Consider the following 24,991-nt stretch of genomic DNA (forward strand, 5'->3'; position numbering starts at 1 on the left):
AAAAGTTGTTCCCTGACATCCACATACACACAAATAATAAATAAATAAATAAATAAATAAATAAATAAATAAATAAATAAATAAACCTTTTAAAAGTTAGCCTTTGTAGAGACCATTAGCCTGAGTTGAGTGAGACAGAGTGATTTTAAGAACCACTCCACTTTTACTTGAAGCTGTTTAGGAGTCATAAGATTTGATACACTTTCCTCATAATTTTCTAATAATTTTATAAATTTAAACGAATATATGTTTGAATATTTCTCTACCTAAAGCATTATTCAAAAATAGCATGGATTCAAACTTATTTTCTGTTCTATGAGGTCAAGATGCATATGAAGTGATTCATTTACATTTTATAAAAATAAAACCAGGGCCAGGCGTGGTAGCACATGCCTTTAATCCCAGCACTCGGGAGGCAGAGCCAGGCGTATCTCTGTGAGTTCAAGGCCAGCCTGGTCTACAGAGCGAGATTCAGGACAGGCGCCAAAACTACAGAGAAACCCTGTGATAGCACACACCTTTAATCCTAGCATTCCAGAGGCAGAAATCCATCTGGGATCTCTGTGAGTTCAAGGCCACATTGGAAACAGCCAGGCATGGTGACTCACGCCTTTAATCCCAGGAAGCCAGCCTTTAATCCTAGGGAGTGATGGTAGAAAGCAGAAAGGTACATAAGGCGTGAGGACCAGAAACTAGAAGCATTTGGCTGGTTAAACATTTGGCTGGTTAAGCTTTGAGGTTTTGAGCAGCACAGTTCAGCTGAGAGCCATTCAGATATGAGGACACAGAGGCTGCCAGTCTGAGGAAACAAGATCAGCTGAGAAGTTGGCCAGGTGAGGTTAGCTGTGGCTTGTTCTGTCTCTCTGACCTTCCAGTGTTCATCCCAATACCTGGCTCTGGGTTTGATTTTATTAATAAGAACTTTTAAGAATCTTGCTACAAAAAAAAATCATGAAGCTCGGAGCATTGATGAGGACTTTCCCAGTGGGACTCCAGTTGCTCAGGAATTAGGCCCCTATCCTAATGAAATGAAAAAAAACTACAGTGAAGGAAACAATGGAGTGAAGAGACAGCCCACAGCTGCAGAATGGGGGCAAAATCTTCACAACTATACCCGCAGCATGGGATTAGTACCTAGTCTATAGAGAGAATGCAGAGTAACAGACCATGACCCAAAGACAGCACATGACCCAACCAGAAATGGACTTAGGAAGTGAAATAAAATTAAAACTACTTGAGATTCTGAGATTCCATCTCACCCTAGTAAAAAATGACTGTCATCAAGAAAACAAGCAAATGCTTGTGGGGATATGAAAAAGAAGAGCCCTTATTCACTCACTGTTGGTGACAGAAATCCACTGCAGCCACCAAGTAAATCAGTGCAGACAATTCTCAAAATATAAAAAACAGAGTTATCATTTGATCCGGTTGTAGCACGGCCTGGCACGTACCCAGAGGGCTCTATATAAACCTCACAGACAGGTCGCACATTCCTGTTTACTGCTGCTCTGTTTCTAAAAGGTGGGAAGTGGAATCAGTCTGGCTACATCTCACCTGATGAACAGATAATGAATGTGGCATTCAAGTACATGGTAGACTTTAATTCAACCATAAAGAAAAATGAAATTGTCAAAATTTCAGGAAAATGTATGAAAGTAGAAAATATATTAAGTGAGGTTACTCAGAGCAAGAAAGAGAAATGCCATCTGTTTCTTTCATATGTAGATCTTAATTTCTAATTTTTAGCATCTCTGTATTTATGTGGAAATGAGTGTATTCAGCGGTCAGAGAACAGAAAGGAGCCGTGAGCCATAGAAAGGGAAGGAGGCACGAGGGAGCGAAGGAGAGACAGTGGAGCACAGTGAGGTGAAGCTGAGGGAGGGCTAAGTGGGCCCAGAGCAGACAGACAAGCGGTCAGGGCTTGGAGGAGAGGTCAGCAACGGCCACATGTGGATGCTTGCTCCAAGGAAACCTGCTGCTTTAGTCAACTAAAATAAGCCAGGCGGGCAGTGCTGGCGCATGCCTTTAATCCCAGCACTGGGAGGCAGATCTCTGAGTTCAAGACCAGCCTGGTCTACAGAGCGAGATCCAGGACAGCCAAGGCTACACAGAGAAACCTGTCTCGAAAACAAAAAACAAACAAACAAAAAAATAAAGGGAAATGCGAGGAGGAAATTTAGTTGCTTGGATTACTTACTTTTAGGATAAGTCCCTGCAATGCTTGTGTTCCTGTACAAGTCATGTGATCAAGGATACATTTCCTGGGAAAAGGAGGTTATGTTCCCTACAATGGGAAGAAAGGGCAAAGAAGGACTGATGTTACTCCTCATTCAGAATTACAAATGACAAATTGTCTATAGTGAGTAAAGAATACATTGAAAAACTTTTAGTTTAGTATTATTAAAACAGATCTAGAAAAATACTCTCCGGGCTGAGAGGATTAACAAGTCCAGATAAGGCACCTGTAAGCTCCCGTCATCCCCGACCTGGATTGCTCCAGCCACTCTCCTGCAGTGCAGTGTTCTGTCTGTTGTTCCTGAGGTCTGGCCACAGCCACAGCAGTCTCTGAAAGCACAGCCGGTTCCTAAACCATCCGTCCCACCTGATCTCACATCTCCCTCCTGCTTCTGTTATTTCTCATCCTCCTCCAAGTCCACACTGCTGCAGGACGTGTGTGTGTGTGTGTGTGTGTGTGTGTGTGTGTGTGTGTGTGTCAGTTTAAGACTTAATTGCTCACAGAAAACTTTGGGAATCTACCTGATGACGTCAACTTCTCTTCCTTATAGGCCATCCCAGCTCCCTACACTGTATGTGTCTTTTCCATAGCACTCACAGTTGCAACAGGGTGTTCAAAATATATCTCTTAGTTTATTTCTATGGTCTCTACAAACATAACCAACTACGGAAATACATGTATTTTCTATCAATAATTCGTAGATTGGCAATTACCCAGCAAATGATATAAACAACAGTTAATCCTACAATGTAGAAAAATTACTTTAACTTTCAGAAAAGCTTCACCGAGTTTGGGATCAAATGCAAAGGTTACTGTGTACTCTAGGTAGGTAAAGGTTTTGAAGAGAATTCCAGGCAGGAATTGAACTATGTCTTCAGGTTCCTTTCATAGACAGATTCAGTAAAACACACAAATTTTAGTAAAACACAAGCCAAAATGTTGCAGGGGCAGCTTTTTTTTTTTTTTTTTTTTTTTTTTTTTTGGCTTCACTGGTTGTTTTTCTTACCTGGTTCCCCAAGAAGAACAGTGCAATAACTGTGTGTCTACCTTATATTTTGTCAGGTATTGTAAGTAATAGATGACATAAGCTAAGTATGCACAATGTATATGGGTTATATGCTATTATGTAAGGACTCTAGAGCATTCTTTGCTGTCTGAGGGGAGTCATGGACCCAGTTCTCCATGGGTACCAAGCAACAGATATAAATTAGAAAGAATTCAGAATGAGTTTTGGTGGAGACAGGTTCAGGTTTTCACATGCTCCATTTGCCTGTGTAAAAAGAAGGCACAGTGACCTAGGAAGACAGTTGAAGAGTATACAATGAAACAGGAGTTGTCCTCAATGCCATTGTTGCCATCGTTGTTACTGTAACTTTTGAAGTGTTTATTTTCTGAAACTGAACAAAGATAACACTGGTAAATCATAATTTTTGATGAAATTATCTTTAATTGTAGTCCTTGACCAGTGTTGTCCAAACTCGGTTCTTTCAAGGGTTATCCACCTCTGAGCATTTCCCATGGTTGGGAAACATAGATAAGGTGATATCTATTTGGCAAATCTACCTTGCTACTGGATCAGAGGCTTGAGCTCTCAGACCCTGAGCCTAGCTCTTCTGTGGCAAGCAGCATTTACCTTATGTGATGATCATTAGCTTACTTCATTGAATTCTAACAAAAATTATATGGAGTGTGTTTGTACAAATGTTACAATCTCTAATAATTTGCATTCTCTAGATTAGGGACATAATTTAATTATAATCTTTAATTTTGGTAATAGGTGTCTCTTGCCTAATAGTAGCAAACTATTAAAAATTTAAAATATGAAGGTTAAGGTATTTTTAAATTATATTATAATAAAATATTAATATTAAATATCACAAATTTAAAATATAGTCTTTTGGGGGGGGCAGGTTTCAAGACAGGGTTCCTCTGTGTAGTTTTGGTGCCTGTCCTGGATCTTGCTCTGTAGCCCAGGCTGGCCTTGAACTCACAGAGATCTCCCTGGCTCTGCTTCCCGAGTGCTGGGATTAAAGGCGTGCGCCACCGCCACCGCCCAGCTAAAATACTCATTTTAAAGTGGTATTTTAGTATCTTGGTCTAGAGTTAGGTTATTGTAGGATAATTATAGTTCTTTGAAATTTAGTTTATATCAAAATTAACTCCTTAAAGAAAACTACTCTTCATGTTGTCAAGAATATAATTTTCCTAGCAATTATAAAAGATTTCAGTATATTTTTAATCTTGCATAGTCTTATCTATGGAATTTTTTATTTAGTGCAGATTTGTGTAACAACTTCAGGTATTTTTTATACAAAGACATCAGATGATGCACTTTTTACTACATCAGGGCACTGTGCTCTTTGAGTTCTGAGCGTAGCTTGACTTCACAGTCAGCTTGATCATGAACTTGCGGGGAGAGGTACTTGTTTCACTGGACTGGACTGTGATACTTGAAGACCACCATAGGACCTTGTCAGGGCTGTTGTCAGTCACTGGAAATGACCACATATAGAAAGCTCAGCACATAAGTGTGGACCCCACCTACTACATACATGCTTCTTGATGGATGTTGACATTTGGTGTTCACACAGAAGAGTGGGAGGAGGACACAGTTTGCAAAGTCTGACAATGACAAGAGCAAGTTTCCAGTCTAAACAGTCTCTAAACAGCTTGAAAGAGGTGTTTCCCTGCTCATCCATGTTAAGATGTGGTTGAAAAATTCTAAACCATTCTTAAAGAAGAACATGTTTCGTTCTAACTTCTATAAGGCAACTTGCCTGGTATTGTTTCAAAGGTTCTAGGAAACCAGAGTATCCCTCTAGGAGCAGACTTTGGCCTCTAGTATGAAGAAAAGTGTCACTGGTAGATAGTATTACAATACCTTGAAGCTGACCTGAGGGTGAACTGCTCAACCACTTGCTGTGAACAAGTCACTTAACCTCAGTCTTTCCTTCTGTAAATGGGAATGTTTCATAGATCTGTATAGTCAACCTGAAGGTGCAGCTTTCCTGAGACTGGCTGACCTCACTCACTCACTCACTCACACACATGCATACACAGAGGTGTGTGTGTGTGTGTGTGTGAGAGAGAGAGAGAGAGAGAGAGAGAGAGAGAGAGAGAGAGATGGGATATTGTGCTCTCCTGTGGAAACAGAATGATTCACACCTATTTGGTGGGCTTTATGTCTCTTTAAACAGTACTTATATTGAGGTCAGGCTGCTTAACTTGACATGCTGCATCATTTGTATGATTGTTGTAGGCTATGCATTCCTCCTCTTTCAAGAAGAGAGCTCAGTTCAGGCACTCATTGACGCTTGCATTGAAGAAGATGGAAAGCTCTACCTGTGTGTTTCCAGCCCTACTATCAAGGACAAACCTGTAAGTAAACACCATGTGAACTGTGGCCTATAAAGGCAGGTTTGTAAAACAGTATTTTTAAATTACTGTTTTAAAAATTAAGACTGCATTAAAAATTTTAAACAGTAAAAGGAATAAGCCCAAATGTAATTTTCTCTATAGGTTCAAATCCGTCCTTGGAATTTAAGTGATAGTGATTTCGTCATGGATGGGTCTCAGCCTTTGGATCCCCGAAAAACAATTTTTGTTGGCGGTGTTCCTAGGCCATTAAGGGCTGGTAAGTAGAATCCCTAAGTCAGAAAAATTTGTATTCTCTTCTTGTTGATTTTTGATGTCTAAGAAAGTAGGCATTTTTCCACATTTGAGTTACTAACTGACATTAGTATTCTAAAGGAATGAGTTCCAAAGTTCTATTTCTCAGTAACTAGTAACCAAAAACCTGAAGGCTGTCGAGTAGGCTGTAGTTACAAATGTGGGTGTTTACTACATATGCATGCTATGCAGTGTCACACCATCTGAAGGTGCTGGTGATTTGCTGTCTCTGAAAGCAGCCTCCTCAAGTTGGGGAGATAGGAATTAACTTCACACATGTAAGCGCTCAAAGAATGTGATAACTGCTTCAAAGAGAAAAGATTGGGAAGAGAAATGTGTGTGTTTATAGACATATATCCATATATGTGTGAATGTATGTATGTTCATATTTAGAATATACTATGGTGTGATATCTTAAAAATATTTAAGCTGATAAAAACTGAAGAGAGTTTGGACAATAGGAGCATTGTGAGGAGTGTGTTTCAGACAAAGCGAACAGCATATTTGGAAGTCTTGAGTGCAGAGCAGCAGGGTATATTTATGGAGGGACTGTATAAAGCATAGAGTGGGTGACCTAGGATTGCATAGAGTGATGGGAGAGATACAAAAAGATACTGGAAAAAAATCAACAGAAGTTAGATCATGCAAGTCTAATAGACTAATTGATGTTGATCCTCAGAGCAAGAGAGTTTTTAAGCAAAAGAGAGACATAATCATGTAAATTTTTTTTTTGAAAGATCAGATAAGTTGATGATTCATGAAGGAGAAGAAGCTGTGAGTAAATAACGGTAGGCCAGGTACAGGTACAGGGACTGGTGGTGGTAATGGAGAAAGAACCAGGTAAACAGATAATTGAATACTCAGGTAGAAAATAGAAAGTTGAATTCCAGTTTCAGCTTTAAGCTGCTGGGTGGTTGGTGATGGCTTGTAAATAGTGTGAGAAACAGCAAAGGAAGGGCAGGTTAAAGGAGACTGTGGTTTGGGTTATGAAGTCTCAAGTAGAAATTTCAATTAAACCATGTGGCATCTAGTATAGTGTTTAAAAAAATAATTATTTCTAATGTTTTGGAAATAAATGGGAGAGGAAGGATTGAAGACAAGCAGATAAGCTTGTTTCCATTAACCAAATGAAAAATGATACTAGCTTTTAAAGCAGACCTGCCTGATGGAAGTGGACGGATTGGGTTCTCACTATGTTCCGAAAAGCAAGTCTATGAGATTATCTGTATAGTGAAAGTGAAGGATGGAGGCAGAAATTCTGTTTGTACAATTGAGTCAACAAAAACTCATCAGATTATGTTTCATTAAATAGCGGAATAACGTGTTCATGTATAGCCTTTTTTAGCATGCTGTGTGTTGCAGTATCACAAGAAATAGTCTAGTAATAGTTGCTTTATGAGGAAATCAGACACAAAATCAGGAGCTTAGGTACACAGATGGTATTTAAATACATGATATAGACTGGGATCACCAAAACCCAAGTGTAGGCAGGCAAAGGAACAAAGACTGAAACGTAAGGTGTTCTGACATTGAAAAGTGAGACTAAGAAGTCATCAGTGAAGTGAACTATCAGCAGAATAAAATACCGTGCAAGTCATATGGAAAAATATTTTTGGACAAAATAGTAGATTATCTATGCTAATTATCAGTGCTGCCAGCAGGAAGATGGGACAGTGGACTTACAAGATGGGAAAGTTGATTTTGAAAAGATCAATTAGAGTGCAGTCACAGGGTGATACTCTGATCGTTAAAGATTGTTCAGACAGATATGGGGCCAATCTGGCTATGAAATCTGTTACCCATTGGTCACCAGGGTGATTGAGCTGGTCTGGCCTCCCTCACACCACTGTGTTTCCCTTCCAACCTGTATACTCTGTCAAAAAAAAAAAAAAAAAAAAAAAAAAAGATTTTCTTGTAGACAAGGACTGTCCTTAAGGAAGAAAAAGACCCATGCTTGTTGAAATGAGTATGAGAGGAAAGCTGAACTCTGGGAGAGAGGAGGGATTGTCCTGCCATAAAGAAAATGAACGAGATGGCTGTACGTGTGAAAGAGTTGGATTTTAACAATAGAACACAAAACTATTTCTATCCCAGGTCATTAGCCAGTGCTATGGTGGTAATTAATGACTTTACAGAAAGCAAGTGGTTTGGGGTTTTTGTTTTGTTTTGTTTGTGGGGTTGAGAATGGAACTCAGTGGTAGCATGCCTGCCAGCCTGTGCAAAGCTCTGGCTCCCAGGCTTTCTTAACAGCTGCTTTGTGTTAGTGTTCTCCTGACTGGTAATTGTTGATTTACTGTCTTCTCACCTTCAATGTGAATGTCTTTTCTTTTGAAGTGGAACTTGCTATGATCATGGACCGGCTGTATGGTGGCGTGTGTTACGCTGGAATTGATACGGATCCAGAACTAAAATACCCAAAAGGTGCTGGGCGAGTTGCTTTCTCCAATCAGCAGAGCTACATCGCTGCCATCAGTGCTCGATTTGTTCAGCTTCAGCATGGTGATATTGATAAGCGTGTAAGTTACAATAGTGGGGGGTCATCTGTGTCTTACTTAGTACTTGTAGGTGCTTTTTACCATAAGGAGTTAATAATATGACTCAAACACTTTTATCTTCCTTTGTCTCCTAGCGTTATATCCTTGAAATACAAATTTCTTGTTGTACTTTAAACTTGAGACATAAGAGACATAAGTATAGATGTGATTTTAAAGCCATGTCAAAAAATTTTATCAGCCACTAAGTCTGAGCTATCTGTCTAGCTGTGGAGGCAGTTTATGCAAGCTCGTGCCCAAGACAGAGTGCTTGGGACCACGCCTGGTGTTTGCCATTGGTTCTGTAATCTCAGGAAAACAGCCCTCTCTGTGCCGCTTTTCCTGACTTCCAACGTGGGAAGGAGTTCTAGTTAGTCTTCCTGGTATGTTGAGGACTGAATGAACTTCACAAGTGCACAAGCACTTGTTAAAGAAGTTGGTCCCCAGGAAGTGCTAATTAAGAGTGAGTTTTCGGGCCGGGCGGTGGTGGCGCGAGCCTTTAATCCCAGCACTCGGGAGGCAGAGGCAGGCGGATCTCTGTGAGTTCGAGGCCAGCCTGGGCTACCAAGTGAGCTCCAGGAAAGGCGCAAAGCTACACAGAGAAACCCTGTCTCGAAAAACCAAAAAAAAAAAAAAAAAAAAAAAAAAGAGTGAGTTTTCATTTATAAAAACTAAAATTCAGACACTATTTCTGTAAGTCATTTAACCTAAAATTGGAAACATTAGTTCATTAGTAGCATAGATTGGGTCTATATATAGAAGTCTGGTGAATGACAGCTTGAAGTTATCCTGTTGAATACTTATGAGCTCTCATTGCTGTCTAAAATAGGAGACCAAGCTACTCATTTACATACCAGTCTCACACACAACTAACTATTCTAAAACAATGACCCCATCCAGTCAGCCAGAGACAGCAGCCTGGGATGTTCATAAGTTACAGGGAAGCAGGGCTGCAGTAGCTGAAAGCAGCTGACACTGATCCACAGTGTGAGCCTTCCCCAGGTCTCACACTCCAACAGTCGGTCGTTCTCACATAGATGTGGAAACAGGTCAAGAGAGTCTGCTGCTTAGGGCCAACTCAAACCTGACATCATTGGCTGAATCAGTCCTTCCCAGGGGGGCATTATTTCTTAAGAGTTTATAAAGACGTCTGCACATGCCCTGGATCAGATTAGCCACAGTTGTGGCTTGTTTGCAGCAGTTACTGCAAGCAAGGTGCAGCCCTGACCTGCACTAGAGAAAGCTGCTGCATCTTAGTGGCTGTTGAGTTTCTCCAGCTTACAGATGATAATAGAATGAGAGAGAAATCTGAGAAGTCTGTCTTCTGTGATAACCCCTTATGAGTTTTGCTTACAATTTGAAGGTATTGATGCTAGCATACAGGTGTTACAAAAGTGAGAGGAGAACGTCTTAAATCTTTAGTTTGTAAAAGTTTTTTTCCCCCCTCTCTTTGGAAAATAGAGTAAAATAGCACTTAGTGACCTCTGAACGAAATATGTTGAAATAAGTGAACTAGTGTTGAACCACTTCAGCTCGCAGCCCGTTATGAACATGAAACATGATACACAAATGTAGTCAGCACAGAAGCAAACTGGCTTTCGTTTGCCCTCCTCTGGAGGGGAATGGTTTCCCTAAGACACCGCTACTTTCTCCTCCTTTTCTCTAGAACACTATAAACATTTAAAATCATTCCAAATTTTGATTTCTCAAGCAGACTCCAATGAGGTCTTTTCTATTTCTAGGTGGAGGTAAAGCCATATGTGCTGGATGACCAGATGTGTGATGAATGCCAGGGTGCACGCTGTGGTGGAAAATTTGCCCCCTTTTTTTGTGCCAATGTCACTTGCCTGCAGTATTACTGTGAGTTTTGTTGGGCAAATATCCACTCTCGTGCAGGACGTGAGTTCCATAAGCCATTGGTGAAGGAAGGTGCTGATCGTCCGCGTCAGATCCACTTTCGCTGGAATTAAGTACAGCAAACTGGCCTCCGTATAACAAGGAAAGAAAGGGTGCATGTGGCTTACTGTGCTGAAGATACTGACCTGCAGAAGAAATAAGTGCATTCTTCTGCTTCTCACCCAGCTCTCAATACATGCATCGTTATCAGCAGCCAAAACACTACAAGCCTCTTGTTTTTCACCAAAACCCTACATCTCAGGCTTACTAATTTTTGTGATATTTTCATGTTAAAATAAAATGTTTTTTTGTATTTTCTCCAAGTTATTTTTATATGTAAAGTTAAAATTAGATATGAGAATGTTTTGCGTAGGGGCAACACAGTCTGCTGCTATATAGTGGGTGAAGCGTGCACTTATTTCTTAACATGGGTTTTTAACTTCAAGATCTGCCCCAGTACTTTACCAAAGGTAGCAAAATAATAGTGAAGATGGAATATGTCTGCTACAAATGCTTATTTTTATTGTTGCTGTTTTCAGTGTGTACATAAACTAAAAATTAGGGTTGATTTTGTTGCTCTCCATTTTGACTTGCAAGAAATAATACCTCAAGATAATCTGATTTATTAGCTATTTTTAAACATTTTTAATCACAAGCTGTATTAGCTTTGCTGCTATATAGGTGTTATGTGTAAATGTCACCTATTAATACGGGATTGAAAAACGTTAGAGACACACTGCATTGCGGATGAAATGCAGGCAGCACAATATGGCCGAAACTGCCATAGTTTAGAATGTGAAACAATGCATGTTTACTTAACCTGTGTCCACCATATGCATGCACTAGGACATTAACTAATGAGGTGAGGTATTGCAAATGTTCAAAAAGCTCTCTTGAATCTAGGTAGCATGGACAAATTATAAAATTTGTTTCTTTACAAAAAAGCAAACTTGCATGCATTATTGTGACTTCAAGTTAAAAATGTTGTCCTACATGTGTACAATATGCAAATTAGTTTTAGATTAGAGAGTGCAGCCATTTTGTGATCTGGTCAGTAGTGGAATTCGATTTTATGCAGACTGGATGTAATATTTGTAATCCCTGTGCAATTTTGTGATGTGCGGTTCTAATTCATGTGCAGTGATATAGTATAGATAAAAGATTGAATAAAAGAAAAACACAGGAAATTTAAAGAAAGTTGATTTTAGCCCCTTTGATAGTTCATGGTTAAGATATCCTTTAAAAACCAAAGATGGCCAGCACACTGCTAACCAGTCACCGAATGTGAGACCCATGAGAAGCCCATACTTTAAAAAGAGGGTTTTATAGAAGAACACAGAACTTTAGTGAAGTCAAAATGGAGATGGGAAAATATAACAGATGGCTAGTTGCATAAAATTTACCTTTAAGACAATGGTGAAATCTGGCTTAAATTTGCTTACATGTTTGACCTATGTATATGGGGTCTTCTGTCTAAACTGGGGTCACTGTTGCATGGAGCATTGTTATTCTTAATGGTTAAGAATTGCTTTTTTAAAACTTTGATGAAGGAATTTCAGTAATGACTTTGCTTGCAGTTTTTTTTTTTTCTTTTTTCTTTATTGAGGGAGTTGCATGGAAACATGCACAGTTCTGACCTAGAACATCGTTCGTGGTGGTTTTCCTCTTTAGAGCATCCTAACCGCAGCTAGCCCTGTGTTGATAACGCAGGAGTTACTCTGCGGTGGAAGCAAAGCACCCCACAATGGTAAATGTTTTTGTTTTTGTTTTTGTTTTGTTTTAATGCAGAACTAAGATTTTTGACTCTAAAGAGAGAAAATTACAAGGGTATGGCCTGTGCAGCAAACCCTTGGGACAATCCTTCACATGAGCAAAGTGCTGATCTCAACATTGGTTGTCGATGGTATGCTTTTTTGTACTGTAAAAATACGTGGTTCATGTCTAACTCTGCTGTTTTATTGTGGTTGTGGCTCAAGTTTTTAATGTTTGAAGTTGACGCTGTTTTCAGAGGAGCTCTTTACTAATTTATTTGTCAATGTCCCTACTTGTTACTTCCCATGACCCTCCAGAGTTTCTGGAGCATTCTTTTCTACCCTCGCCCTGCCAGACCTTGATCCATTTTGACATTTGTTATGCACTATTTTTATATCTCTGTGAGAGATTTTTCCAACAGTCAGCTATTTTATGGCACACTTTTTTTGACTGATGACATCTCCTTTGCTATACCTCAATTTTTGGAATTTAGAAAAGAAATCAGTAGTTTTGCAATGTTAATTATTTAGATATTTAATTTCGCAGATTTTTAAACTTTATTTTCATAATTTCTGCTTAATGTTTAAAATTGAAGAGCCTTTTCATGTATTAAATAATGAACTCTAAAATAAATTGTATGATGAAATAATTGGAGATGCCGAAAATCATTTTCCCTTCTTAAACAGAAATGAAAATTTGAAATGAAGGGAAATGAAATGGATACCCTTTCCCACCAGGGTGAATGTGACAGAAATGCTGGTTTGTGTCACCTTCGTTTCTGTTAGGACAGAGCTTATTGGTCTAATATTTTGTTCCTCCCTGCCTAGCCCCTACCTCTAATTTCTTTCCTTTTCTGTTTGGGGATTATTTTTCCTTTTATGTACTACATTCTTATTTTCTAACTGTTAAACACTGTATTAGAGTTTTTTTTTTAATTTACAGATCATATTTATTTTACTATTTTTGTAGAAAATTATTAATTTTGATTGTATTTTTGTATTTTCAAAGCTTCTTCATTTGTGTTCCCTAAATGTTCATATTGCTGCCCAAAAGTATGAATGACTGTGGAGGAAAAAAGTACTTTACAAATCCACACTTTTTGTTAAGAAGGAGACATTTAGCATTTATATATTTGTGTATGGAAAACACTTGATATTTTATCCCTGTTGCATCTGGCTGCACGAGCCTCTCCTCACAGATGCCGCAAAACTTGAATCTAACACACTTTGGAAGGCTGACTAACCTCGATTCTGTGTTGTGATGTGCAATACTGTTTCTAATGTTTGTATAAAGATACAGTGTAAACCTTTTTAATGCAAATTTATTTTTTTCATTGCATATTTTGCAGACTTTATCCACAGTGTCATTTTTTACTGTCAGAAAAGATGCCCCTTTTGTCATTGCAACTATTTTTTAAACCCAGAAATCTTTGTACTGATGTAAATGATTGTAGTTATTTTGGATAGTGTTTTGCTAACAAAAGGAGAGACTTTTTTCATGCATATTTCTATTTTGTTTTTTTGGGTTTTATTTTATTTTAATAGTAGTAAAATACTTGGAATAATTTTTCATATTCTTGTCATTAATATTATTTTGTATTTTTATGTGAAAATATATAATTTTATGACACTAATTGCTAAAGTTTATTTTATGTTGAATTATTTTTGGAGCTGAAATCTTTGTAATATTAAAGCAACTAGTTTCTAATTCCCAGTTTCTGTATAGAATCGCACAAGTGGTTTATGGAGTGTTTGGATTGTAACTATAAATGGTTCTTTGATATGCAAATTAATATTTTCAGTTGATTTTATTTTATATTCCTAATGGGGTGTTAAAGCCGTTTTTTATTTTTTTCTAAATAAAAAGAGAACCCATGCTTTTATGGACACTAGGTAAAACGCCTTCAGCTTAAAATTTTTGTTAAATAATTTAGTTTATTTTATTGTTATCTTCCAGGTGTCTAAATCTCCAGTCTGTCTGTTGTACTGGTAATTTAACTCTGTAATGGAATAGTTTGCTGCCAACTATTTATATTAAGTAATTTTTAAATATTTGTAATATTGTTGACTGACTAATAAACTATTAAGTTATTGGCATAGCTGTGGAACCTTATTCAACAAACAGTTTACACCTTACACACTATCGGGAGCAGTGAAATTGTAGTTTACTCAAAAGCATTATCTTAAGAACCTTAAGCTACTCCGCAGTGTAGTATACAGGTGGGAGAAGCTCCAGGGACTACCAATGCAGAATTCCTCAGTATTTAATCCTAGAAGGCCCTTTGTGCACCTTCCTGCACCTAGCGCTCACACACCTAGAAGTCTCTCACAGTGCCCCTGAAGTGTCACCTTATCTGACTTGATGCCGTACTCAAGGCTGGCTACATAGTGCAAAGGTTAAGAATACAGATGTTATTCCAGAGGACTCCAGTTTGGTTGCCAACACCATGTTGGGCAGCTAACAAACTGCCTGAAATTCCAGATCCACAGGAGCTAGGACACTAGCATGCCCATGTACTTACAACCAGACATTTAAGTAAATCTTTAAAAATTAAATCACACTGTTAGACAGGTCTAATGGTGCTGCTTTAGATTCACTGTGCATGCACCCACTTATCATTTTCTCCTTGTTCTCTGTACATCCTGTTGGTTGTTCAGTGCACTAGGCAGAGGAGGAGCAAGGAAGAGATGTGTAGACTGAGCAGTCTGAGGCCTGGGTACCTTATCCTAAAGTTGAAGTTCCATCCTAAAGCCAACATGTGCTTCTGGGAGGGGAGAAAGGAAGAATTCATTGCTTTTCTTAGAAAATGTGAGCAGTAGTTGATCATAGTGAAGATTTTTGTTTTGTCTACTAGCATACAGGCTCCCAGAGAGAATAATAGGTATTTCAAAATGAAATTTTATATTTTCATGGCATCTATAGCCTGCCCCTCCCCAGGACTCAGGGGGGTATCATGGAAGAGGGGCAGCAAGACTGTAAGGGGCTGCGGAGGTGGCTCAGTGGTTCAGAGCACTTGCTGTGCCTCCGGAGAACCCAAGTTTGGTTCCCAATACCCATGCTGGGCAGCTCACAACTGCCTGTCTTTAACTACAGTTCTAGAGGATCCTATGCTCTCTTGCCTCTGCAGGTACCTGAACACATGTGGAATACACACACTCACACACATGAATAAACATGAAAATACATTTAAAAAAACTGTAAGAGCCAAAGGTTTGAGAGGGCTGGGGTGAAACTGCCTTTTGGACATGATAGGACTGTTGTACTCATGAACTTATAGGAGCTATTATAGGCACAAGACCTGAACAAGATCAAGCCAGTCAGATTTCCAGTAGGAGTGGGAGAGGAGCATGCACACAGTCTCCCATCCAGCAGGAGGAGATGTTGGAAGGTTGATGGCTACTAGGGGAGGGAATGTCAGTTCAAGGTTGTGGTCCCTGGTAGGATGCCCATGCTCCAATGGATGGCTACATGATGTACATATAGGCATAACTAACTACACTCAGTGGGTTACAAAAATAAAAACTTGAAGTTGGAATTGGGATGGGAATGGGAGGAGAGCCAGGACAAGTTGGAGGAGAGAGTAGGGGTGAATATGATCCAAAGTACATTGTATATATGTATGAATATTCAAAAATAGTGGCTATATTTACCAAGTAAAATTTGGGCTGGAGAATTGGCTCAATGGTTAAGAGCACTGACTGCTCTCCAGAAGACCCACATTCATACCTAGCATGGTGACTCAGCCATCTGTAACTCTTGTCTCGGGATCTCATCCTCTTCTGGCCTCCAAGGGCACCAGGCATACAATAGATGCACAGACATACATGCAGACAAAATGATCATACATATAAGTTGTCTTTAAAATGTTTTTAAGATGTAAAAGTTAACATTTTCCCATATTCTACAATGATCAAGCCCTTTTGATGGATTAGTCAACATTATGGCCCCTACATCATCACCCATAGTCTACATCACCTCCATCACCCATAGCCTCCCAAATCATGGGTTTGCACTCAGCTCTGTCTCAACACAGGCTACTAATTTTTCTATTTGAGATCTTATAAAACTCAAATATTCTCATCTACATTCTAACTTAAATTATAGTAAAAATTTTACATTGTCTTGGCTTCTCTGGTGCTGACACATCATTTAACTTGCTAGGCTCCTCTTTCACTTAACAAAAGAAAAAAGAATTGTTTGTTCTTTTTGAGACAGTTCCCCCAAATCAGGCTGGCCTAGAAATAAGCCTCCAAAGAGCTGCAATTACAAGTGTGAGCCACCACACTCAGCTACAAAAGAATAAATTTTGAATACAACCTAAGCACTGGACACTTACTAAGCAGGCTCCTTGCCACCATGCCCTTTTATAGCCCTCTGTATAAGTGAAAAGTCGGTTTAGTTCAAACACGAAGGAATATACTACAGAAGATAAAATAGGCTAGAAAATAGGATTGGAGGAGAAAGAACTGCTACAATAATTTCTTCCTGAAACAATTTGACTTCATTAAGCAAATTATATTAATAATATATGTCTTCAAGTTTTGCATTATTTTAAAACATATACTTGGGGCAGGCAAGATGGTTTGGTGGGTAAGTACCTGCTGCATAAGCATGACTACCTAAGCTTAGATTCCCTAGCACCCACATAAAAAGCCAGCCATGATGGCAGGCATCTGTAACCATGGTACTGTGGGAAGTGGATAGAAATTGGATCTCTGGAGCTTGTTGGCCAGATAATCTAGTCAGTCTGTGAGCTCCACATTCACTGGGAGATCTTACCAAAAAATTAGCTGGAGATCTGTTAAAGGAGACACCTGAAATTAACCCCTGCCCTGCACACATACATAAACACAGGAACATGAACACAATACACACACACCCAAAAAAACTTTCTAAAATAATTACGTGGTGTTAGAGATACGACTTAGCAGTTAAAACACTTCTTGCTCTTTCAGAGGACTAGAGTTCAGTTCCTATCACCCAGGTGGATCATAACTGCCTGTAACTCCAGGGGATAATATAATGCCCTCTTCATACATTCTCTCTCTCTCTCTCTCTCTCTCTCTCTCTCGCTCTCGCTCTCGCTCTCGCTCTCGCTCTCGCTCTCGCTCTCGCTCTCGCTCTCGCTCTCGCTCTCGCTCTCGCTCTCTTGCTCTCTCTCGCTCTCTCTCGCTCTTTCTCGCTCTCTCACTCTCTCTTCCTTCCCCCAATAATGTTTTTAAAAGAAAAAAATTATATGAAGACAAATTTCACAAAAAAAGAAGGGATATATACAGGAAATAAAAGAGGATAGTGCTAGATAACAGCATGGGAAAACATGGCCATCTAATGTATCATTTGGGAATAAAATTTCGATTCCAGTTAGGTGACCATTGTAATCTTTTAGGTTTATTTTTGCAGTTACATGGTTTACTTACTCATAGCTAAGGAGCAAACTTTTGTTCCTTATTTTTCGATTCAAGATACTATTTTTAGTGTGTATGTGTTATGTATGAGGTATGGGGAGTACACACATGTCACAGTGCACTTGTGCTTATGTGGGTTCCTGAGGTCGAATAGAGGTCATCAGGATTGTAAAGTCACCTGAGCTATCTCCCCAGCCCTTCCACTATTACTGACTTCCTAAAATAAGCATGCTTTCCTTTCAGATGTGCTAGGCATGCACATACTCAAGCCACAGTGCTCATCTTGTGACTATCCTGATGCATTCTACCCACTCATTTACCCACTTGTTTTATATCTCGCTGACGAAGTATACTTTCAGGTAGATGGAAAAGCAAATGCTTGCTCCAATAGTAAGACCAAGAGAGAGGGGACACTATCAGAAGAAATTTGAAACTCAGGTCTCAGATTTCCCTTGAGAACCAAATTCCAGATCTTCAGGACTTCTTTCTTTTTTTGTAATTGTGTGATTTCACTCCACATCAATTCAGGCTGTATTTTAAAACTCTTGCCAGGAAATGGGAGCTTCTTTAAATTGAGAATCCAACCATCATTCTATGTCTCTATTTATGATGATAGCCTAGTCACAATACACAAAGAGAAGCTACTTGTGTCTGTCAATGGAAAGTCAGCAAAACACTTAGGATATTAAATTACTCCTCTCAAAAGGACATTCTGATACTTTCTACAACATGGATGAACCTTGAAGACATTACACTAAGAAAATAACTCAGTTGATTGAAAACACAAAAGTATTCCATAATACAAGGTATCAAAAGTGGTGACCTTTACAGACAGAACAGAATGGAGTTTTCCGGAGGATGGCAAGTTATTGTTTGGTTCAGACTTTGGGATGGATGAGAATTGGTGATGGATGGGGTGAGGGTCATATAAAACTGTGAACGTGTGTAATGTATGTAGCATTCACAGAACTATAGATAGGATGGGAGCCTTGAAAGATGCTCAGCTATTCAAAGCACTTGCTGCTCTTCCAGAGGACTGGAGATGAGTTCCCATCACCCACATCAGGAAGCTCACAACAGCTTCAGGGGTTCAACAACCTCTTCTGGCCTCCAGCCATCCCTCTCTCTACCCCATGAATGTGCATATACATACAGACACAAATACATACATGTAAACTTAAACTTTAAAACTGAGATACTAAATTTTATACATAGTTTGTACAATTAAAAATAATAATATCTGAAAACCCTTCAGGGTTGTCTTGTGTGCACAAACATCCATACCCTCTTTAGAAGCAACATCTCACTTTCCTACCTAACTACAATTTTATCGTGCACATGTCAATTCCAAAATAGTAATGTTTTTTAAAAAAATGTTTAATTTTAAAAATGCAAAACTGTATTTGCTCATGTACCTATTTTTGTACACTTTGTATAAGACACATCAATGTTCCCACTGGGGATTCCCACCCCCAAAACACACTAGAACCCAGGACAAAGGTTAAATCCTAAAGCTTTATGTCTGTCAATGTGAGCATCTTGGGCACAGTGTGGTGGGAGATATGTGCCCAAGGTTTGGAGCAGTACCTCTCCCTGTTGCTCTGCTGATCACACCATACAGGGTTACTCTATCAGGCTGACTTCACACACTATGTGCAATTTGATCTTGGTAGCATTGCATGTTGCTGGTACCTCTACCATCCTAGAATTAGCCTTCAATCATTATGGCATACTGAGAGAATTAAACCACACCCAAATCATAGCATGGCCCATGGGGGGGAGGGTCGTCATACTCTCTTCCCAGTGATATCTTAAATCTCTTTTAAAATAAATACTTGAATTAAAATAAAAGTCAACCATCCTTAATAATTATTCTGTCCTTAGCTTACATTTGCTTGTTTCCGGTTTATAATTTCTTTTTCCTTCTTCTTTCCTTGTGGATATTGCACCTCCCTTTATTGTTTGGAAATTTGAATTCATGACACTTCAAATTCTCTTCAGAATACATGTGATACACACACACATCTATCTGCAATAGGAGTTTCCATCATTGTGTTTGTAGTCCTTTCTGGTGATTGTTTTCATGGCATGTTTGCAATTTTTGCTTTCACAATCATCTAAGTGGAAATTACCAATGATTTCTCAGTCCTGGGAGGCTCGATCTTCTGAGACTCCTGCCTATCAGGTTGCCACTCACTGAGGTATTTAATTTGCCAGCCTAGACCAGGTTTTATTTGGGTACTTGGGTCTCTTATTGGAGCCAGAAGTTAGCTGGCTCCAGTCCCAGTTTTAGAAGCTGCTTGATACATGCTGTAGCCTCAGGAAGAATGATATAAATAAACTTCAGTGACCTTGCAAGCAGGAACCCAAGGGAATCAACACATAGCATAAGTATCTTCTACACCAACTCATCTATCCTCCTAACTTGCCATAGCTTGACGACAATCCTATGCAGGTTTTTACCTGTTTTGTGGTGAGAGTATTGCCACTATCTGTGATCTCCCTTCCTTGTTCTCATACCCTCCACAGACCTTCTCTGATGCCTGTGGCAGCCCACTCAGCCTCCATCTAAAAGGACTACAAGATATATGGACCCTTAAAGCAACCTTCAAACAACGAGGACCAGAGGCAATGGTCAATCACTCACTCTTTCCTTTCACTTTCTGCTGTAAAGTGCTCAGGCAAAGTCCACTTTCTTCTCTAAAAGCCTAGACTTGCATTCCTGCCTTTTATTATCACGTCAGGACGAATGCTTGGCACAAGACTGCTCCTGGTGGACTCCAATTTGGAGAGACTCTGGTTTAAAGCATGGGTTGGCATCAGTGGAACCAGAAGAGTACTAATGCCATTCATAGTCATCTCTCGTAGAGCAGAACAGAGGAGGGTTGAGAAGGAATCTAGAGTTAAACACTTAGAATATTGCCCCAAAGTCTGTGACTTCCTCTCTGAGGACGAGTCTGTATGGCATACTTTTCTGAGAAAAGAACATCTTGCACTGGTCCTGCTTATATTCTTATTCAGTGACCTACTGAGTCTGGTAGAAAAAAAAAAAGTGATCTGTCTAGTCAATTCTTGAGTTTTAAGCAACAGTAACATGAAGTTATTTGACTATAGTATAGGCAATTTGCCTCATCACAAGGCCACCAGTTCAGTGGTGGTACCGAGGAGAGAGTGCTTTGCGGCGTTTTGGACATTTGCACGATAACCTTTAATGAGTCTTCAGATTATAAGTCAGAAAGTCAGTTTCCACTAGTAAAGTCACAACACTTCCTTTCATGAGGTCATGTGAAGGTCAGCCCTGGGATGCACCTAAATTTTATGCAAGTCTACTAACTACAGGTAGCATCACCACCAGGGAAGATTTCTCAAACAAAGGGAATCTCCACCACAAAATGACAGAGTCAGAAACTTCCAAATGGCTGCTTTGCGCCGCATGCTCTAAAAATACAGGCTAACATGGAAAGTGAAGCAGAAACCCATTAACTTTTGGTGTGGCTTTTTGGTAGCAAACCCAAAACAACCTATGTTCAGGACTTGACACATAGTTTTCTAGGTTTAAAGTATTGTAACTTTACCAGTAGAAACTGACTTTCTGACTTAGAAGATTCATTAGAGGCTATCATGAAAATCTCCACACTGCTGCAGTACCACCACTGAACTAGTGGTCTTCCATTGCCTTGATTGTGACTGGGCAAATTGCCCATACTGAAGTCAAATAACTTCTTGCTGCTGCTTGAAACTTGAGAACTGACTAGACATGTCACTTTTTTATTTTTATTATTATTATTTTTTTTTACCAGACTCAACAGATCACTGAATAAGAGTGCCTCACTCTGGAGAGACATATGAGATTCTTAGAGAAACCAGCTTGGAAGAACAAGGAACAGCTAGGGAGGAGAAATGGAGGCACGTGTGCCCCTTCCACAGAGTACACCAGAACACATCGACCAAGCAAAAGTCCTCTGGAGAGAAAGAGGAGCCACCCCTGGCTGTTGATAGTGACAGACAGACTCCTGAGTATGCAAGATAGCTGTGAGAAAACAGACTGTACCGAAAGGCTCAGACCGGTGGGGTAACATTCCCAGGGTTGTGAAACTGGTAAATGTCAAATTTGGGCTGAAGTCATTCGCCTGCCAGACCTCAGTCACTACGCTTTCTTGGCTGAAAGGCTTCTGTGGGTACAGTACTTCTTAGAGCATACATTTCCAGGCATAGCCAACATAAGCAGCCATGCTTAGAGGTCTCAGAGGAGCATTTTTGCTTTTTAACTTCAGGCACCTTTTCATTTGGTTCAGGTTTGGGTACATGCATGTGTGCCACAATATACATGTGGAGGTGAAAGGCCAGTTTTTCAGGAGTAACATCTCTCCTTCCACCTTGTTTTGGGACAAGACCTTGTCTCTCTTGGTTCTGTAATTCACTACATAAGCTCCCAGCTGACCCTCCTGTCTCTGTTTCCTCCATTTCTCTGCAGGCATTGTGGGAATGCAGGTGAGCACTTGTGGGAGGCCAGCTCCCATCTTTTAAAGAGGTTCCTATGAGGAGGAGAGGGGGCTAAGAAACTTCTAGATAGAAAGATAGCAAAGAGGAGAAAGACAGAAACACAGTATAGCTTCAGGAGGGCCTGGGTCAATACCCAACAGCCTTTTCTGGTTATTCAAGTGCTTTTTATAACAATGCCAAGAGTCAGGGCAAAAGACCTCTCCCTTGCTAGATCAAAGCACACGGCACAGCCTAGTGTAGACCCTTCCAAGTACCTGGTAACATGCCTGTGGTCAAATCATCTCCTTATGCAGCCCTGCTGGGTAAAGCAAACTCAGATTCTTGGACCCTGAGTAAGTTCTCACTAGGAAACCTCTGTGGGTCTCTACAAGTGCTAGAAAGTCTCAATTTTGATACAAATTTGGGGGATCAAACTCAAGTTATTAGGCCTGTGTAACAAGAGCTTTTAGCCACTGAGCCACCTCCCTATCTCTAGAAAATGAATATTAGCCATTTGCTTGCTATTGCTTCTGTTTGGTTCTGTTCCTTTAGAGAAACTTAAGTAATGACATGAAGCCATTTACATTTTTAATCAAAAGTTCAGCATTTTAACAATTATTCACTACATTAGCTGCATTTGTAAAGTTTTAGAATAGAAAATATCCCATTATTCAGTTCCAACATCATTCATATTCCACTGCATGGGAATTGTAACATTTCCTTACACTGTCACTATTTGCTATTTTTCAAGAACATAATTATAGTGTATGTGATTCCATATTGTCACTTCACACTAAATTATAGACATTCCTCATGACTAATTTAGTCTTCACAACCATCCCTTTTAATATTTCCATCAGAGGAGAGAGCAGGGGTGCCATAGCTGACTTAACTTCCTCTTAAATGTGACAAACTAAATTTGTTTCCATTTTTCACCTCCTACATAAGGATTTTACATATTTGGAATTATTTCCTTAAGGTATTTTGTCAAAGGTTGAATAATAGTATCAAAAAGTACACATTTATCCAAGTCATCAAATTCCTGTTGCCTATCAATGCCTGCCAAACCTACATCCCACATGAGCATCTTCATTTTTGTGACATCATTATGGTGACGTCATTTAGATTCCTTTCATATATTAGAAAGCCTCCACAGTGATGAGTTTGCATATAACTTTTCTTTTTTTTCCTTTTATTTTATTTTACAATACCATTCAGTTCAGCCACAGATTCCCTTGTTCTCCCCTCTCCTGCCCTCTCTTCTTTCCCCTAGCCCACCCCCCATTCCTACCTCCTCCATGGCAAAGCCTCCCCTGAGGACGGAGATCAACCTGGTAGACTCAGTCCAGGCAGGTCCAGTCCCCTCCTCCCAGATTGAGCCAAGCGTCCCTACATAAGTCCCAGGTTTCAAACAGCCAACTCAGGCAATGAGCACAGAACCTGGTACCACTGCCTAGATGCCTCCCAAACAGATCAAGCCAATCAACTGTCTCACCTATTCAGAGGGCCTGATCCAGTTGGGGGGCCCTCAGCCTTTGGTTCATAGTTCATGTGTTTCCACTCGTTTGGCTATTTGTCCCTGTGCTTTATCCAACCTTGGTTTCAACAATTCTCACTCATATAAACCCTCCTCTTTCTTGCTAGTTAGACTCCCGGCACTCCACACGGAGCCTAGCCGTGGATCTCTGCATCCAGATTCTTCAGTCCTTGGATGGGGTTTCTGGCACAACTATTAGGGTGTTTGGCTATCCCATCACCAGAGTAGGTCAGTTCGGGTTGTCTCTCGACCATTGCCAGCAGTCTATTAGTGGTGGTCCATATAACTTTTCAAACGGCCTTTGGTGTTAGTTGCCTCCCTTCATATTCCCTTTTTAGCCTTTCCCCATGCATGTTCTCACTTGTCTTCTTCCCTCATCCATCTTCCCATCCCTCTGGGCCTCTTGCAGATCCTCTTTCCCAAATAGCCCCACCCTGCCCTCAGGTCACATATAATCCATTACTCTTTCTTTTATTTATTTTCTTACCACTCTGCCTTCCTAAGTATATCTTCTTCCCCTCTCATGTTCACTTGTCCAGTATCATGACCTATGCCATCCACACACACACATATATTAGAGTGCACATACACATGCACACTCATGCATCCCTCTGTGTGTGTGTGTGTGTGTGTGTGTGTGTGTGTGTGTGTGTGTGTGTGTGTGTATAGGAATTCTCCAGTCTGGAACCCCTCAGCCTGCCAGTCACAGCCTCAGTCCCTGGTGTTTTGAGGGTCCTTCTTTCCATTGGGAGACTTGTGTAACTGAGGCTCTGAGGGTGCAGCAGCTTCCCTGGCTCGTGTTTTGTCAGTGGGTGACGTGTGCCCAGCTGTGCACAGGTTGAGACTGCCAGGAACATTCTGCAGCATCCTTGACAAGTTCCTATGAAGCTGATTGACAGGGCGGTGACACAAGTGGCCCTTTTTCCTTATTGTCACTTCCCAGCGCCTGTGGAGACACTCAGCTTCAGGCTCCTCCATAACCCTTCTGCCTCCTCTGTTTCTGTTTCCTATAAAAACCCCAGATCACCTTGCCTGCCTCCCTGGATATGCCTAGCCACCCCTTACTGTATAGGGTTACCATAAACTCTACCCCATTTTTTAATCTTCTGTTACTCCTAAATAGGCTTTTTGTTTCCAAGAACCCAAGAGCCTACCCCTCTAAGTTTCTTTGATGGTGACATGGGACTACTGTGTGTTCATAAAAAAAAAAATATTCTCAAGGAAGAGCTGATGGATGGTGAATCATCTATTGGTTGATAAATCTCTCTAAAGATTGGATCTATGCATTCCACATTTCCTTTTATCTCCATTCTATTTATTTATTTTATCTATTCTCCTGGGAGTGGAGTGTGCTACCTCCTAAACAAAAGAAACCAAACCAAACAAACAAAAAACCCCACATATTCTATGGTCAAGTAATGTAGGCTGCATTCCAGAACCTTCCAGCAGACAGCCTATTTTCATATGCATTCCTCACCCACAG

The 24,991-nt window shown here is 40.0% G+C and overlaps 1 protein-coding gene across 1 annotated transcript in view; it reads left to right on the forward strand.

Annotated features, from left to right (window-relative positions):
- The window catches only part of Cpeb2 (cytoplasmic polyadenylation element binding protein 2), a 55,747-nt gene extending 45,225 nt beyond the window's left edge, over positions 1-10,522 (forward strand). Inside the window, 4 exon segments of the mRNA XM_028892934.2 lie at positions 5,496-5,614; positions 5,756-5,870; positions 8,240-8,421; positions 10,179-10,522. Coding sequence (XP_028748767.1) covers positions 5,496-5,614; positions 5,756-5,870; positions 8,240-8,421; positions 10,179-10,406 — 644 coding nt within the window. The 3' untranslated portion in view covers positions 10,407-10,522.
- The last annotated feature ends 14,469 nt before the right edge of the window (positions 10,523-24,991 follow it).

The sequence above is a fragment of the Peromyscus leucopus genome, chromosome 10 (assembly GCF_004664715.2).
Source record: "Peromyscus leucopus breed LL Stock chromosome 10, UCI_PerLeu_2.1, whole genome shotgun sequence".
NCBI lineage: Eukaryota > Metazoa > Chordata > Mammalia > Rodentia > Cricetidae > Peromyscus > Peromyscus leucopus.